Source organism: Seriola dumerili, unplaced genomic scaffold (genome assembly GCF_002260705.1).
Source record: "Seriola dumerili isolate Sdu_G_001 unplaced genomic scaffold, Sdu_1.0 BDQW01000295.1, whole genome shotgun sequence".
Lineage (NCBI taxonomy): Eukaryota > Metazoa > Chordata > Actinopteri > Carangiformes > Carangidae > Seriola > Seriola dumerili.
This window is the reverse complement of record NW_019174550.1, coordinates 813,728-830,988: the sequence shown is the minus strand read 5'-3', so window position 1 is coordinate 830,988 and position 17,261 is coordinate 813,728. Positions and strand designations below refer to the sequence as shown.

Genomic DNA, 17,261 nt, shown 5'->3' with positions numbered 1-17,261 from the left:
ATGTTTATGTATAAAGTAATATCATAAAACATATGACCTATGAGTGTATTGATACACTATCAGTCAACACAGTGTGATTTAAGCTGCGAATTTATTGATAAGAATGGTCCGATAAATAGTTTCACACAGCATAACCAATGACAAACGGTTCAGAACTGCTCAACATCCTATCAGTGCTTTACTCTCCATGTTACATAGTTTGTCACGTAACAGAAAAAAACCAGATTAGAAATGACGGCTCCTTCAGGTCAGAGAGGAAGAGCTGACCCTGAGGGGACAGGAGTGTGTTTAATTCAAAACCAAGGGGGATTGATCTCATTCTTCTTGTATTTCAGAATCATTTCTCAGTAAAACGATCACAGGTGGAACGATAACAGCGCGTGAAATTTTAAACAGACGTTAGCAAGTCAAAGCTTCAGTAAGAAAAAAAACAAGGACAACACAAGAAATGTCAGCCATCTTTGACAAAGTCCAAAGAATCTGTCTTGAAATTACTAGACGAACTTCTCTTTTCCCCCGTTTTGTTTGTTTCACTACACCTGCCATTTGTAATGTGTCTATGACTGGTTAGAAAACCTCATTTTATCTAGAATTCAAATCCAAATTCAGGTCAAACATGTCAAGATACATTCAACGCAATCTTTGTTTAAATGTAACCTGATCTACATTTAGATTTTAAGTCCAGTTTAAAATGGGGTTTTGTTCCTGCTTCCTCTTAGTGAGCATGGGGTCTCCCACGGCCTCTGCCCCTGCCGCCACCTGGAGGTCCGTCCATAGAGCTGCGGGGGTTTTTGATCGTCTCATCGACCGACAGGATGAGGCAGGCTGCCTCTGAAGCTGCTGTCAGAGCGTTGATGCGCACGATGGACGGCTCCCAGACACAGGAAGCAAAGTTGTCTGCAATGTCCTCACTGTTGATGTCCACGCCGTACCACATACCGCCCTGCAGTGAGATAAGAGAGATGAAGCTACACCTTTCAAACTGAAGGCCATAAAAGCGCCCTTATGCCAACGCTCACCTCCCCCAAGTGTTTTAGGATTAGGTATGCGTGTTTTCATGTCCTACCTGTGCGTGTTTGGCGCGCAGTTTGTTCAGGATGTTGGTGGCGTCAAAGCCGGCGTTGTCGCACAGCTGTCTGGGGATGATCTCCAGGGCCTTGGCGTACGCTCCAATCAACAGCTGCTGTTTTCCAGGGATGGTCCTGGAATAATCCCGCAGGTACTTTGACAGCTCCATCTCTATGGCTCCTCCACCCGCTACAATGGAATCATTCTGGAAACAGTGGTTAAATACAGTCAGCTTACTGCCCTCGGTGAATTAAAGTTCTAGATCCAATACATATTGTAAAGATCGACCAAACAATGAGGCTTATCCAAATAAAAAAAAAGTGATTTAGAAGTCAGGCATACTGCTATGTTGATTTAAACCACGTCTGAGCCAAATCTGTCATTTTCATCAAAAATTAAACAGATTTGGGGAAAATTCTAAGTAAGTGATCTCTGTGTGATGCACCCCTCTCCTGACTGGTTCTTGAATCACATTCCTAATTATCCACTTCTACCCAATAATGCCAGAGTCCACCATGTGCAACACACACTGAATTCTTAACATTATGGCAAATATCTAGCATTAGCATAAAATCTGATGTTAATAAATGACACCAGCCGGAAATGGCAATGAACTTTAACAACTTATGTTACTAACTAAACTTTGCCTGGTCACAGGCAATGGCTCAAACAATAAGTTGCTTGATTCTCAACAACTGTGCCCATGTTGCAGTATCGCAAATGTTGAATTATGTGGCCAACGAACCAAGATTCACATAATCAAATGATCTTTATTGGCCATTTTCTTTTTTTAATTTAGCTCAGCCAATTACAACTCACACTACACGAAATGTACAGTGTAAAACAAAATCATAGTGTAACAAATCTTGATCGAACCTGAATCTCCCTGCTTTGTTTTAAATATACTACACGTTCCCATAAATTTAGCATCAAGGATGGAAGAATTATCAGGTGGAGAATAAAATAAACAAAACCCAAACTAAAAAACCTGCAGATCACTTTTGTACCGTCACAAGACTTACATTTCACACAAATATATCTTAATAAACACAACATGGTGTATAGGTGGAATGAGCAGTAACACAGTTCTGATAATTAATAAACAGCATTGTGTTCTCATATAATGAGCCTTCTTGCAAAGCTGCTCACATACGCTGCACATGTCAACTGACCTTGATGGCTCTGCGTACGATCATGATGGCATCATGCAGCGATCGCTCCGTCTCCTCTGTGAACTGCTCGGCGCCGCCCCTCAGGATGATGGTGCACGTCTTCGCCTTCGGGCAGCCTTTAAAGAAGTTATACCTGCAGACACAGACATGATGGGTGTGAGCTGTGGGACTGAAATGATTCACAGTTTCCTTTGTTAAAACCTAACTAGCGCCTCTTTACCTTTCTCCTCCGACCTGGACCTCCTCAAAGAGTTCACACTGTCCCAGGACGTCGTCTGTCATAGCTCCTACTGAGGTCTGAATGGAGCCACCGCAGGCCTGGAGGTCACATTACACACAGTCAATCACTAATTTTTCAAGCTTCTTTCAACATCAACATCAAAATGTGCAACAGAAGGCCTATACTGTATGTCTGTGTGAGACTTACCACCATGGTCCTCCGCAGGTCCTCCTCCTGCACTCTGCCGGCACAGAACAGGTCTCTGTCAGCGAAGTACTGGGTGGCCACATCACCGATCGGCAACTTTGACAAAACCACCTTGGCTCCAGACTTATAGATCTTCTCCAGTTTGTCGTACAGGATGTTCCACTCTGCGTCCACGATGGCCTGGTAGTCCTGCAGAAACGGAGACAAAAGAGGAAACAATAAAAACTCATACACCACATACAGACTTTCAGGTAGATGTTTGATGCTGTGTTGCAGTCTTCATACCTCAACAGATTTCACGCGGACCTCAGCGTTATCCTTCTCAGCCTTCAGCTCCAGCTCCACATTGAGCAAAGCGATCTTTGGATTCTCGTAGCGCTTAGGCTGCATCTCAAACCCAGCGTAGGAGAAGGTCTTCTTGAACGCAACCCCAGAGATCAATTCGGAATCCTGTACAGATGGAATATAGAAAATTTGAGGAGGAAGAATTTGAAATAGCAAAATTAACAAGGAGCAAACGGGGAGGGAAGAGGAGATTATCCTTACTTTTTTGCTGCTTCTTTAAATATTTAACCACATTTTAAAATGTTCTCATCAAGAATCATATCTCTAAGTGCTGAACTCAAGGTACAAACCTCAAGGCCTCCTCCCTGGACCTTCTTGATGCCAATCATCTTCAGAGGCAGCAGCTCGTCCAGAGACATGACAGCATCCACCACCATCTTGGAGAAGAACTCCTTCTGACCAGCAATTAGCTTGGAGTTCAGGGCTGTGGCTGCACACTTCTCCAACAACTGCATCTGCTCTCTGAGAGGAAAAACGAAAATGTATAACTAGACCAGTTTCTAAAGCTCAATTTAACTGCAACTTAAGGATACCATATTAGTACAGATCAAACTTCAAACACTACATGGCTGCCACGCAAATAAGTTGTCACAGTGAAACTGAGCACTCACTGTTTATCATCTTTCTTCACAGAGACGGCAATCTCCTTGATCTTGCTAACAGCGAGGTGGGTGGCGGTGCGGAAAGCTCTGATGATGGTCTGAGGGTGGAGACCCTCCTCCACATACGGCTTCAACTGCTTCAGGAACTCAGCAGCCAGGAGAGTGACAGAGGTGGTGCCGTCCCCAACCTGAGGATGGTGCCAAGGAAACAAAGATGTTGTCATTTCTAGTTTGTGTCAGATTGCAGATGTCCACGCCCCATGATTGACTCAGAACCTTAAACACACACACACACACACACACACACACACACACACACACACACACACACACACACACACACACACTTCTCACCTCAGCATCCTGGGAGCGAGCGATGTCAACCAGGGTCTTGGCTGCGGGGTGAACCACATCCAGCAGTTTCAGGATGGTGGCTCCATCGTTGGAGATTGTGGCCTTACCTGGAAAACATAACATTCACACATTTGTGATAAAGGAGTTGTAGACCAACGAGTCCTGAAATCCATTCATTGTTCAACCGTCTCTCCTCACCTCTGCCATCCACCATCAGTTTGTCCATCCCTCTGGGCCCCAGGGTGGTCCTGACAGCCTCAGCAATTACCTGGGAGGAAAAAAGCAGGCACACTTAAAAAGATATAATGACAGAGTTAAATGATGCCACAAACAGGAATTAATAAATATACAAACAATCAATGAGAGAAGGGCTAGTTTTCTGACCTGGCAGGCATTGATGTTACTGATGAGCTGGGGAATGCCCTGAGACGTGTCTGTCCCCTCCTTCAGCAGGATAACCGGTGTGGGCTGGAAGGGAGAGGTGGATAAATGAAGTGAGAGGAAATAGATAGTTCACAGAAAAAAAAGTAAACGATCCAACAGTTTAATCCAAATTTATTAAAAAAACTCAATATTACTTGCACACCTATGCAGCCACAGTTAGCTTCCTCATGAACATCACAAAACACAGAATAGCAGAGGTATCAGTGAAAAGTTTGACTATGAAAGTTTAGTTGAAGTACAAATATAGATAGAGTAAAGGGTATAATATTACAGTCCAGCATTGAGTCAATATTACTGTTCATCATCCTTCAATGAAATCCTAATCTAATCATTGAATTGTAAATAGCAAATGAATACAAAGCAAACACTTCATTGAATAATAGATAAATATTGCCATATTGTGAGATACATTACAATGTCTAAAAAAATCAGTCTTATTTTGTAATTATATTTTATTCAGGCATTTCACTGTGCTTCAGCACAAACATTTGACCTAAAATGGTAAAAGCCACACATGCTGAGGCTGCTGCTGTAGCTGTAAGGTGTGATGCTTTTGTTACCCACTGTCAAACGCAAGCTGTCTGTTTACAGTTTATATTACACTGCTAATTTTGGCAGACTATATGTCTCAGCTCCTTCTTAAAGCCTTACATTACACATCACTATTTTCAGAAAACTGGCTGGTAGATCTCTGCTAATGAGAGCTACACAGTTTATTAACTTCTGTATTGTTAAGGCCTTTGTCTATGACTCTGCATCATCCAGAATCAATCATAAGATGCTCAATCACGAGCCAAACACTGAAACAACCATAGCAACAAATTAAAGACAGTGGTCTATTTAGGACAGCTCTTTGCTCTTCAGCAGTAAAACAGAAATGTCTCCAATGCAGCCATTCATACAAAGAGACTTACTATACTACAGCTAACTCACCCACAAGCTAACACCGCTGCAATGACAGACGCTATTCAGATTTACGACATAAAAATACAATCAACTGTTCTTAAAATACAAGTTCAAACTGTAACCAACTGAGAATAGTTTCTTTAATATACAGTAATTGCTGATATGTTAGCTAGCATCACCGTTAGCATCGTATACGCCCATTGATACCGGGTATTCCTACGATGCTAACACAGTCTGGACAACAATCAAGTCTTTCAATATATAATTTTCACAAAATAACTGCTTCCCCAGTCTGCCAACAGATAGTCAACTAAACTGAGAGTGGTACAGATTCAAATGCTGGCAGACGAACTGCACGATGGACGTGGATTGTAAGTTTGAGTTTGGAGCATGTATGCTAACTCACTCACCATCATCTTTGCAGTTTGTTCGAGAAGCTTTCCACCGGCAACTCAACCCACAATGCTTTTCGAAAGCGATAGCCGCTGGGGGTGCGTTCAAGATCAGGGCTGCAATATTTAGTGAACGATTTGAAATTTTCTGAAATAAAACACAGACATATTGTCAAACAAGTTTCAATTGTGCTATCAAATGCTGTTTTAAAAAAAAATCACGAGCATTGAGTCTCAAGGTGCTCATTATTAAATAAACATTATGGAACAAATAATCATGTGTTTGAAATACATAAATGAACCGATACATTTTAAAATAATAATAGCTCATTATTATTAAATGTTATTTCTTGATTCTTAATTTATTGAAAAATTTCTTTCAACATAAATGTCTTTTTCATCGTGTCACTTTCCATTTATTTATTGTTGCAATTATCAATTTTCCATAATTTATGTATAGTAATATTTGTCATTTAATACTGAGCATTTCAGGGTTTCCATACACTGGTATACACACAGTTTGTTTAATTGCATTCTTAATAAAGGTCTGGATGATACAGTATATTGTCATGTATTGACATCATGGTATTGTGACTAGATATCCTCTGAGATTTTGGTCATTGTAATATCAGGATGTTGCTTAAATATTATTTTTGCTGGTCATCAATGATGGGATTTTCTCATTAAAATAAATTAAATGGACAATAAATTAGTCAATTTGCTTACTGATTGGTTCTTACAATGTTACTGTATGTAGATATCTTTTGAAAGCTCCAATTAATGTCCCTAAAGTACTGACATTTAATCAGCATTAAGGTTTGTGTTTGTTTTTGTCAAATAGAATCCTATGTTAGTATATTTAATTCCTTGTGGGTTATAAAATGATTCTTTTTTAAAGCAATGTGACATAACATTGTAGGTTGTGTCATACTGCTTAAGTAACGCAATAATGTATAGAGAGTTCAGCACACACATATGCACAGAGATGCTCATATGGCATAGTTTTCATATACATTAACATGACATATTGAATACGCAGTCTGTCTTTGCATACTGTGCTGGGGAAAAAAAAACATTGCAGAGAAAATTTGCATTTCTTTGAGGTACAATGATCCTGTTGTATAGTGCATTAGTAGAGGATGAGATAACAAGTATTATCCAACTGTATAATTATTCCACTGTGGCGTTTTCGCTTCTGCATGTTGTTATATAGTGTATTGTTTTCCCTGTGTATTGAAGCGCAGATCAGGAAGCTGGATTCACATTACCACGTCTCAATAATGTTTATATCACATAATTGCAGTCAAGTCCAGTTGGAATTAGACTTAAAATGCATGTTTGAATTTGAATTTTGAAATTTAGCCAAATTCATAAAACCAAAAATAATGTGTCTTTACTTTTGCTTTACTCCGGATTGTTGCTGCAAAAAACATTGCAGCATTTCCACCTTTACAACTTTTGGGCCTCATAGGGTCACAGTTATTGTCTCTTATAAAGCAGACAATAATAATAATAATAATAATAATAATAACAATAACAATAACAATAACAATAACAATAACAATATAAAGCAGAAATAAATGATATAAAACCCCAGGCAATCCTACCACAAAAAAAAAAAAACAGTAATAAATTTAGTGACAGACTTTATTTTGGATCATGCGTTTCAATGAAATCAGTTCAGCCCAAATGTTTATTATCATTCCTTTGACAGCATCGTCTCAACATGGATCACTGTACTGCAATCTTCTGAAAATAACAAAGAGCATATAGTGTTATGACATTTTACTACTTGCTGCTAAAGCCATTAAATAAATGAAAATGTGCATTCAGGAAACCCTTTTATTAAAGTTACAATGTTGGAACCTTTGAGTAACACATCATAATTTGTGTTTAATTTATGTACTATATTCGCCCCTTTAACATTTTTCAGTTAGAATTAGGAAAGCATCAAAATAAGGGTTAGGTATTTACCAAATTATAATCACATTTTCCCACAAACCCCTTCAATTTTTCCATCTGCGTTTCACTCCTTCAACCGCTGAACAAAATATTGAAGAAATGTGTTTAAAGCATTTATCCTGCAGTCAGAAAATGACTGGGCTAATAAGTATCTCAAGTGTTTTGTGAGGTCATAAATGGCAGCCTGCCCAGTCTGTGCAGGTAGAGCAGAGGCTGCAGAGAACTACAGCTGGCTGCAGCAGCTAAAGCCATGGCCATATACTGACACTTGAGGGCACGAGCTGAAACCAGTTCACCCAGAGGCAGGCAGATGATGAAGGGGAGGTAGTTGAGTGTGAGGACAGCCTGGATGATGACAATGGTGATGAAGGCTTTCCTCTTTGTGGAATTCATCTCTCCTTTTCCTCTCAGCTCACTTCTCCCAACTTCCTTCACCTTTTCTTCCCTCTGGCTGCTCTGTTGTTTTTCCCTCTCCTCACTCACTACTTGTCTCCCGGTTTTGTGAGTCTTTCTTCTCTCTTCAGGTTTCCTGTCCTTCTCTGTCATCTTTCTGTCCCCTGGTGGAGGTTTCTTAAGCGTTTTGAGAACAGACAGGCTGCAGAAGGTGTCTATGACTAGAACAGGGAGGAACACCACACACACTGTGATGGAAGAGCGCTGAACAAGAGAAGCTGACGTTATCAGGATATTAATGCACCACAAGACACCCAAACAGCCCCATCTGTACTGAGGTGCATTGTACCTGAAAGGGAAGGGAAAAAGGACAGATCAGGCAACACAAACAACCACATCAAATCTCTAATCAAGTCAAAAGTCTTCCTGAGCAAATTGCAAGTGAAAATGCAAATCTGATTGTAACATGCACTCACAACCCAAAGCATATTCATTTTTAAGTCTATTTTCTACCATTTTTAACTACAATAAATGTGCACTGGATTCTGAGCACTGCCAAATCATGGGTGACCACGAGAGAACAAAGAGCATCAATGATCACAGCATCACATACCCTTTCAAATCAGATGGTAAATCAGAGGCTATGAGTTTGTAACACAGGCTCCACCGTCGCCATCTTGGCAGCCTCTGACTCCACCTAACTCCTGGCTTTTCCGAAAATGCATGCACAAACCTTCCATTTGTATGTGTGTGGTTTTCAAGGCTGTGTTGTTATTGTAAAGCACTTTGGGCTGCATTGTTTGCATGAAAGGTGCTATATAAATAAAGCTCATTCATTTATTAAAAATGGGCAAAGAGGTAGGGCATGTGTGGAGAAGAGATTTCAGTGCATTCCAGTTATAACTGTTATAAAAACCAAATTTCTACATGTGTACGGACATGTACTTTGTATGTAGTTTTTACCTTTGGTAGTGGAAGGGTCGTACCACAGCCATGTACCTCTGCACGGACACCAGACAGAGGAGCAGCGGCTTCATAATAAGCACCATGGAAGTCAGGAAGGTCACCACAGCCAGCACAAAGTTACTCTGCCACAGGAAGTGATTGATAAAGAGCACAGGCATGACCAGGTAGAAGGAGAGCTGGGTGAGGGCCAGGTGGAGAGGGAAGAAGTCTGCAGGCAGGACACCAGAAATCTTTGACCTTTAAATTGAACAAATCATAAATAAAGCTGTAAGCATCAGAATGACTCATTCAAATCATAAAAATGTCTGCCCTCTCTTTCTATTCTTTATCTATCAGATCATTCAATTGAAGCTGCATTATGGGACAAAGTTGCTGTACATGTTGCATCACAACGTTACGTTACATTTTCCTGAGGATGTGACTGATGAGCCAAAGGTTTGACGGGGTGCCAACAAGGAATTCGAAGGAGTAGGTGGTGAAGAGGATGAGGAGGCCTGCCGAAGCTCCTACTAATTTACCATCATTTTGGTTGCACTCTGTCCAGAAATACCCTGAAGCTGAGGATGAAGATTCATTCATACTGCAGGCGAAAAACAATGGCTGGAGAGAGAGATAAGAAATCAAAGAATGGAAAGTAAATCATCAAATCTGCTCAGATTACTAGATTATCTCTAACCTGCACAGTTTCCCCCAGAAATTATTCTCCTCAGTATAAAGAAAAACTGAAAAAACCTGGAGCCACCACATTTCTTAATGATAGTATTATATGTTCATATTTGTTCATAATTTATCTACAAATTATGAATATGTTATGAAGTAGCTGTAACAAACCTTTCAATTTGGAGGTCGAGTAGTCCACTGAGGGCAGCTGAGTTTGCTGCTTAGGTTGAGGGTATGTTTGGAAATGAGACTACCTTCACAAATATTTAGCATGACAGACGTTGTGTAGATTTGCATGAAAATGGCGTAACCCAGCTATGTATATGTCGTGGTCTGACTGCACACATATGATATATGTACTGTATCTATGTATAAGTTTGTCTTTACTGTACATAAGTGTTTTTTTCCCCTTCAAACAGTAGCCAGTGAAAAGCAATTGGTTTCAGATAATTTCTTGGTAATGCAGATATATAGTAGAGGATAAAACAGGCTGCAGTCCCAAGAAACTATCCGAAACCAGCCCCATTTCAATGATACATTTGATTGCGTGATAGTATGGCTTTTGTTCTACACACTCTTGCAAATGTATTTCTAAAGTTCTCACTCACAGGTTAGGCAAGTTACTTCGTATGGCACCCTTGCACAACAAGGGGAAGTGCTTTACATAAGATGACGCATACAATAAACACCGTGAAATACAAAAAGGAACATATGAATAGATTTTTAAAATCAAACCAAATCAAAATGAGTTAAAATCGAATAAGATATAATAAATTAATAAAAAATAGCAGTGGATTTACAGAACAATGAATTTATAGGCCCGAATAAAAGTGGTGACAGGTGTTCTTGAACGCAGCTTCTCATACGTCTCGCAGGGGCTGCTGACTGCAGGCCTCTGATTGGCTTATAGTTTGTGAGTCACCAACTACAGTGTACTCGATGTATGTATAAGGGTATGCCGTACGGGCGCAGCTCTCGTTTGTTGGCAATGTATTCGACAGCACAGACTCCGCCTGTGAATATACCCTAAACAGCAAATCATGCGCACACAATCTGTGACCCAGAAGTCGCGCGGAGTTTAGAAACTGTATACATAGCGGTGGCGGGAGATGTTGAACAGAGAAATACAGAAGAAACGTCGTTGTTTTGATATTTAAAGAAGCGACAGAATAAAGTAGCATAGCAGAATCAGTTTTGACAGAAAACGCCTTTGTTGGAGGGAAACGCAAAGATGGACGATTTCGGAGTTTATGCGATTTTCGGAGTGAACGGTCCGCCTCAAAGGCTGCTAAGGTAAGACAACCGTTGAAGGCTTTAACCTTAGCTAGTTGCTCACATTGAAACGTAATATCTGCAATCCGTCGTGTATCTGAACCGCAGCTCAAGTTTTGTTAATTAACGTTACGATGTTTATATGCGCTAGCCACGCCACATGCCATAAACTTTATCTGTTGCTCCGGCATTGGCGCCTCTTTAAATTAGCCGTGTTTACAGCGGAGGGTACGTCGGTTAGCTTCTCTGTTATAGTGAAACACATGCCAAGAAGTAGTTTTCCGTATCTAGCCTAGTTATTGTGGTTAGCAACAAACCATTATTTCATTATTCCTTTTTCCCGTGTCAGTGCCGATGGGTCGTGCAGGGTGTGTGTTGCAGTTCCCTCGACTGTCCGCCAGGTGGTGCTGTTCAGCAGCGGGCCGTGGGGGGAGAGGATCTGTGTCAACGCGGAGCTCAACGATGCTGACCGGATCCCCATCACTATCGGCAAACTGACTCCTTACAATAGGTAGGTCGAGTCTGTCTCAGAGACGAGAGAGTTGAAAATGCTGTTTATCCCCTGAGTCAGACCCTGAGACCGTTTTTGTGTAAAAAAAAAAAATTAATGTGCAATGGTTTTTCTAGGTGCTGCCCACTGCAACTTTCAGAATAGTTGGTAACCTTTCACTGAATACTGTACCTGATGTCCTCCAGGTGTCTGTCATGGGAGCAGTGGGAGGAGGAGACTTGGACAGACAACGTAACACTCAATATCACTCTGGAGGGAGGAAGCCTGGTAAATATCAAACAAATCTCCCTGCTTCAGGACTAAAGGAGAATGCTGGAAAGAGGCAAACAAACTGATTCCAGTTAATAGCCAAGCCTTTGACAGTTTATATATATAAGTATTACACCGTGCATTTGGGGCTGTAACTGAATATATCCCTTGTCACCTTCAATGGAAGCAACATTGGGAGGAAATGACAATAGTTTGATATGTTACGTATATACGTTGTCTTTGTTATCATATTTAAAAAAGTAAATACTAAAAGTCTGATTCCATTCAAGCCTTTTTTATATTGTACATTTCTTTCTCAGACAAAAGCAGATTGGTCAGAACCAGAACTCATCCTGGCTGTGAAGGAATACACACCAAAGGTAATCTGATACAGATGTACTGTTACTAAATATATCAGAAACTGTTTAGTCACAACATTCAGATTCATTAGATGTATTTTATAAATACTTGTCAGTGCAATATAATATATGTTGACCTTTTGAATTGGTGATATTATGTGTGTTGACTTGTGTACTTCAGTGTTTTCCTTCATTTCCCACAATACCTCACACAACATCAACATGTTTTCAAGCATTTTGTTAAATGATTACTGCGCTGTCCCAGGACACCACGGCTCCCCTCGCAGCCCGAGAGCTCAACAGCAAGAGGAAAAGAGGACGAGTGGCAGAGGAAGACAGTGACGAGAATAAGGCGACGAAAAGAGAGGAAGAAGAGAACGTGTGTCCCAATGGTACCTTGGAGAAGACCACACCTGTGCGAAAAGCCAGAGGGCAAACCAAAGCGGGGCAGAAGCTGTTCGGTAGTGGAGGAGATGCAACAAAGATGAAGGGAACAGGTTAGAGACACTGTCTGTTGGTGCTGTGTCTTGTAAAACCCTTGACTTTTCAATAACTGTGTACCAAATCAGAAAGAATAGTTTTTACGTGAGGTCAAAGGGTTATATGGATGGAATTTGACCCAAAAGACGTCTTAATTCCTGTGTGTTTATTTCCTTGTGAACAGTTTTTCTGCCTGTGCGAGTGTAAAAGCCAGAATAGTGTTGCTAGTGATAATTAGTACTGAAGACACTCCTGTGGCTCAGTGTGGAGGAGTAAATAATTTTCTATGTGCACGGTTTCCTTCTATCAAATCTCTTCTCTACAGCTAATGGAGCGGGAGAGGCGCAGGGGATTGTGGGAAGAACGCCTCCTCAGAGCGCAGCCAGGACGAAGAGTAGGCAGGCCAAGACTCCCACACAGACCGGTGAGTTTGTGAATACACATTACATACCATCTTATCTTTACTTTCTGTCATATTTATTCACTTTCTGGTCCCTCGGCTGCTCCGTTGATGCACATCGCCCACCTGAGGTCACAGAATGATGTTTTCTGCTCGTCTTTTTCTGCTCATGAGAAGCTTTCAGTGCAGGAACGTAACATAAATTTGACTCAGACACACTCCATGGCCCATCCAGGTATATGTAGGTTTCAGCTAAATGGGTAGCATTAAAGGGATAGGTTTAATACTTTTGAAAATATGGTTATTTGCCTTCTTGGTGACAGTTAGACGAAAAGCCTAATACCTCTCTCTGGTCAACCATGTCAGTATTACAGTTTGAGGAGGTAAAGTCACGTTTAAGTTCAAGTCAGCAGCATTTCCGACATCAGTCACTCGTCTACTTTATGGAACAGATGCATTTCCTTCTTCACTAATGTATTAATCCATGCCAACTCAAAGACACGGGTGCCAGGATGCAACCACCCATGTTTTTTCCTCTCTGATGGAGAGCAAAAGCAGTTGAAACCACATCCCTGCCTCTATACCCTAATGAAATCTTTTCTGTATGCCACGTCCGGTCTCTGTCATGGCTGTCGATTGATGATGAGACACTGCTTGATTCGACTGGTGTGTGTTGCACATAAGTGTTTTTTTCCCCTCTTGCACGCTAGGTGAAATGTGATTGTCATGTATCTGTAGTGATCGATCCCCTCGGTTTCACTGTGGGCATAAAAAGCTTCAGTGAGCAGAATCAATGAGTTTTGAAACTTGATTTGATTTTGTTGTCTGTGTCGACATTCACATAGTTATACTGAGGGGTGTATGTGAGACGATTAACACATGAAATGTCAAATCTGTGGTTCTCCTGCAGCCCCGCTGATCAGCCCGTCAGGTCGCTGGGGTCAGACTCTGTGTCCCATCGATGCTCAGACAGCAATTCTGATTGGAGGACAGGGAGCCAGGATGCAGTTCTGCAAGGATCCCATGTGGAAGCTGTGCACAGGTCAGTCATACAACACAACCGCAAAATCAATTCGTTTTTTTCCTGTGGGTCCGTGTCACAGTCGGTGTTCTCTGTCCCACAGAGGACATGTCCTGGGTGGCTGCGGAGACTCTGGCAGAGGGTCCGACCCCTGAGGCCCGGATTGGCCACACAGCCGTCTACGACCCCAACTCAAAGCGGATCTTTGTGTTTGGAGGCTCTAAAAACAAGAAATGGTTCAACGACGTTCACATCCTGGACACACAGAGCTGGAAGTGGACCATGGTGGAGGTGTGTGTGTGTGTGTGTGTGTGTGTGTGTGTGTGTGTGTGTGTGTGTGTGTGTGTGTGTGTGTGTGTGTGTGTGTGTACCTTGATTTAACTACAAGTCCACACCCTGTGAGGACATTTTTTTTTTTTTTTTTTTTACTCCTCCTTCTCTCTATCCATGTCCTCGTCCTCTTCTCTCCGTCAGGCTCAAGGTAAGGTTCCTCCTCTGGCCTACCACAGCTGCAGCATGTTTCGAGGTGAGCTCTTCGTACTGGGAGGGGTGTTCCCTCGTCCAAACCCGGAGCCCGACGGCTGCAGCGACTCGCTGTACATCTTCGATCCCCACCTCTCCATCTGGTACGAACCCATTGTGACAGGAGACAAACCCTCCCCCCGCTCAGGGTAAGATGGCTCGATCTGGCCGGCGGTCTTTTCTCTCTTACACCATCGCACGTTTTAAAGACATCATTTTGTCCAGCTCTTTGACTCCCTCTTTATTTTTTCTTTCAGTCACTCTGCATGTGTGATGCAGGAGAGGAAGATCTACGTATTTGGTGGATGGGACACTCCAGTCTGCTACAATGACATGTACATGTTGGACCTCGGTAAGACACACACACACACACGGTTTCATGCACATATACTATAAGACTGCACATACCCACACACACACACACACACACACACACGGTGCACATATATCTGGAGACCCATAATTAAAATGTAACATGTTTTTGTGTTTCTTAGGTCTGATGGAGTTTTCTTCTGTGAAAACTACTGGGAAAGCCCCCTCTCCTCGAAGGTACACAACTAGAAACACAAATACTGGACATCTAGTTGGAGCTAGGGCACTGGTATTGAACGTCAGTATGTGTTCAATGTCTCCAGTTATCATAAACGGTCAATAACCAATCAGATACTTCTCGAATTGCTTCAAAATAAGGTACTGAATATATTTTTCATATCAGTACTAACACTCAGGTATTAAATATTTCAAGAAATTTTAAACAGTACTAAGTCCTAGATGCAGCACTTATTTGTATATATAATTAACTTAAGTTTGTGTGTGTGTTGCAGCTGGCATGGCAGCGCTGTGCTTTCAGACACTAAGTTTCTGATCCACGGAGGTTACAACGGAAACAACGCACTCAGTGACACTTTCATCTTTGATATAGGTGAGAGGCAGCTCACTGTTACACGCACACGCACACACACACGCGCATCCAAGAAAGATGGTTCGAAGTCCTTTTGTTGCCTGGTTCTCATTACATTACATTTATAGAAAGTAGCTGATTCTCACAATCGGATTATTTGATGTAAACAACGCCAGGGTTAAACGTACAGCCACATTAAACCAAAGAGCTTTTCAGGGTGAAGAGGGGGAATATCCTTAACTGGTTGAGTTTGTCAGCTGATCTGATGATTTTCACTTCCACTATGTGTTAAAAGGACTATATCTCCCACACAGTTCTTTCTGTATTGATTTAAACCTACTGAAATTAAAGCTGAGACTTGGATCTTTAATGTAGTGTCCATTGTTTTATTTTAAATTGATATTTCCATGCTAAGCTAAGCTATCTGACAGCTTCATATTTAAGACAGCTATGAGAGTATAATTGATTGTCTCATCTAACTGTCATCAAAGAAGCAAAAAAAGTGCACGTCCCAACAAACAAACCAGTTATTGTTCTTGTTACATGATGAATTTTTGTGTTTATTTTTCGTCGCTTCAGACTCAAACAGCTGGACAGAGGTGTCGCTCCCTCAGCTCATTGTCCCCAGGGCGGGGCACTCCCTCATCACCATGGAAACAGTCAGTCGCCACCCTTTCTCAGAGGAGGATGAAGACGTGGATATGGACGCAGGCAGAACTCTGCTGGTGTTCGGAGGCGGAGACAACGAGGGCAACTTCTACTCTGACCTGACGACTGTCGCCGTGGAGGAACTTCTCAGTGCTATATAAAGAGAGTGAGTCAGAGGTGAATCCTCACTGCCTGACTGCATGTGAAGCTATTTCCACACCCCCACTTTGCCCTTTATTATTTATATTCTTATCATTTGCCTTTTTTACTTTGGTTGAATGATTCCTGTCTTCTTTCAATTGTGTTTTTAAAGGGTTTTACAGTTTCAGTTTTGGAAAATGTGCATGTAAGTACCAGTGTACTGTATGTACATTTTGGGCATTTTGTTGAATACAGATATTTAAAAATAAATATTGACAAATATTTCCAATCAAGTGCAAAACAGGATTAAGATACTTTTCTCCTTTTTAACATTTTTTTTTTTTCATAATAAGAATAATCGTTGTTTTAAACATAAAACATTGCAGATTAAATCATCAAGGATGTTATATCAGTTTTTATGTACATAGTTTAAAGTCTCAAGTTCTTCCTCAGGTAAAATGTATAGTTTTAATTTGATAGGTTAAATATGCATCTTTTTCTGTTTCTTATGTGTAATGGAGTTTTTCACCAGCCCTGATCATTTGGAATATGTTGCCTCTGAATAACTGCAAATGCATAAACTGTTTTTTTGTTGTGATGAAAGTTATCATCTTCAAACTGATCTAAAAATCTATTCATGCTACTGTGCTGTTCCATTTTGGCTCCTGTCTTTACTTAATAAACATTTGAATATTTAAACTGTCTCTTATGCATAATGTTATTCTGGACATTAATATTCCTATGAAGATGCAGAGAAGGTTAAAGCTACTTAGACTCAGTCTACCACCTTTTCCATTTGCAGAATAATTGACCCATTTAAGATGTGTCAGTGGTTTCAAACTGATTTAAATTAAATGAGGTTTGACACTTAAAACAGACAGACCTGTTAATAACACCCCTGTTGGCCCAGTAACTCAACACTAACATTAGCTAATGTCAGACTAGCAGAGTAACTGATGCTGTCTTCAAAAGAGCCAGAGCTAAATGGAGACGTTTTAATAAAAGATTAGTAGAGTCGAGAGGGATTATCTTTGTTTCCGCCGAATGGCTGATAATAGTGTCATGA

The 17,261-nt window shown here is 41.0% G+C and overlaps 2 protein-coding genes across 2 annotated transcripts; one reads left to right on the top strand and one right to left on the bottom strand.

Annotated features, from left to right (window-relative positions):
• Nucleotides 1-72: 72 nt before the first annotated feature.
• Nucleotides 73-5,793, bottom strand: cct7 (chaperonin containing TCP1 subunit 7). The gene is made up of 12 exons (XM_022758350.1): nucleotides 5,729-5,793; nucleotides 4,353-4,436; nucleotides 4,167-4,236; nucleotides 3,969-4,075; nucleotides 3,624-3,802; nucleotides 3,303-3,474; nucleotides 2,953-3,117; nucleotides 2,668-2,856; nucleotides 2,461-2,558; nucleotides 2,241-2,373; nucleotides 1,067-1,273; nucleotides 73-943 (listed from the first exon to the last, which is right to left on the bottom strand). The coding sequence occupies exons 1-12, from the start codon at nucleotides 5,732-5,734 to the stop codon at nucleotides 716-718; spliced, it is 1,638 nt and encodes a 545-aa protein (XP_022614071.1). The 5' UTR covers nucleotides 5,735-5,793; the 3' UTR covers nucleotides 73-715.
• Nucleotides 5,794-10,692: 4,899 nt separating this feature from the next.
• Nucleotides 10,693-16,891, top strand: LOC111231337. Its single transcript, XM_022758394.1, has 13 exons — nucleotides 10,693-10,984; nucleotides 11,313-11,474; nucleotides 11,660-11,741; nucleotides 12,044-12,103; nucleotides 12,348-12,579; nucleotides 12,888-12,986; nucleotides 13,873-14,004; nucleotides 14,087-14,274; nucleotides 14,458-14,654; nucleotides 14,763-14,857; nucleotides 15,000-15,054; nucleotides 15,330-15,427; nucleotides 15,986-16,891. The coding sequence occupies exons 1-13, from the start codon at nucleotides 10,923-10,925 to the stop codon at nucleotides 16,213-16,215; spliced, it is 1,692 nt and encodes a 563-aa protein (XP_022614115.1). The 5' UTR covers nucleotides 10,693-10,922; the 3' UTR covers nucleotides 16,216-16,891.
• Nucleotides 16,892-17,261: the final 370 nt, after the last annotated feature.

What these genes read in the sequence shown, in the direction of transcription:
- cct7 (XM_022758350.1), bottom strand. An exon ending in CTCGCTCCCAGGATGCTGAG is followed by an intron (nt 3,803 to 3,968) that starts GTGAGAAGTGTG and finishes CACCATCCTCAG; the next exon opens with GTTGGGGACGGCACCACCTC. An exon ending in GTGAAGAAAGATGATAAACA is followed by an intron (nt 3,475 to 3,623) that starts GTGAGTGCTCAG and finishes TTTTCCTCTCAG; the next exon opens with AGAGCAGATGCAGTTGTTGG.
- LOC111231337 (XM_022758394.1), top strand. Translation starts at nt 10,923, where the DNA reads ATGGACGATTTCGGAGTTTATGCGATTTTCGGAGTGAACGGTCCGCCT. An exon ending in AAACTGACTCCTTACAATAG is followed by an intron (nt 11,475 to 11,659) that starts GTAGGTCGAGTC and finishes GATGTCCTCCAG; the next exon opens with GTGTCTGTCATGGGAGCAGT. An exon ending in CATGTGGAAGCTGTGCACAG is followed by an intron (nt 14,005 to 14,086) that starts GTCAGTCATACA and finishes TCTGTCCCACAG; the next exon opens with AGGACATGTCCTGGGTGGCT.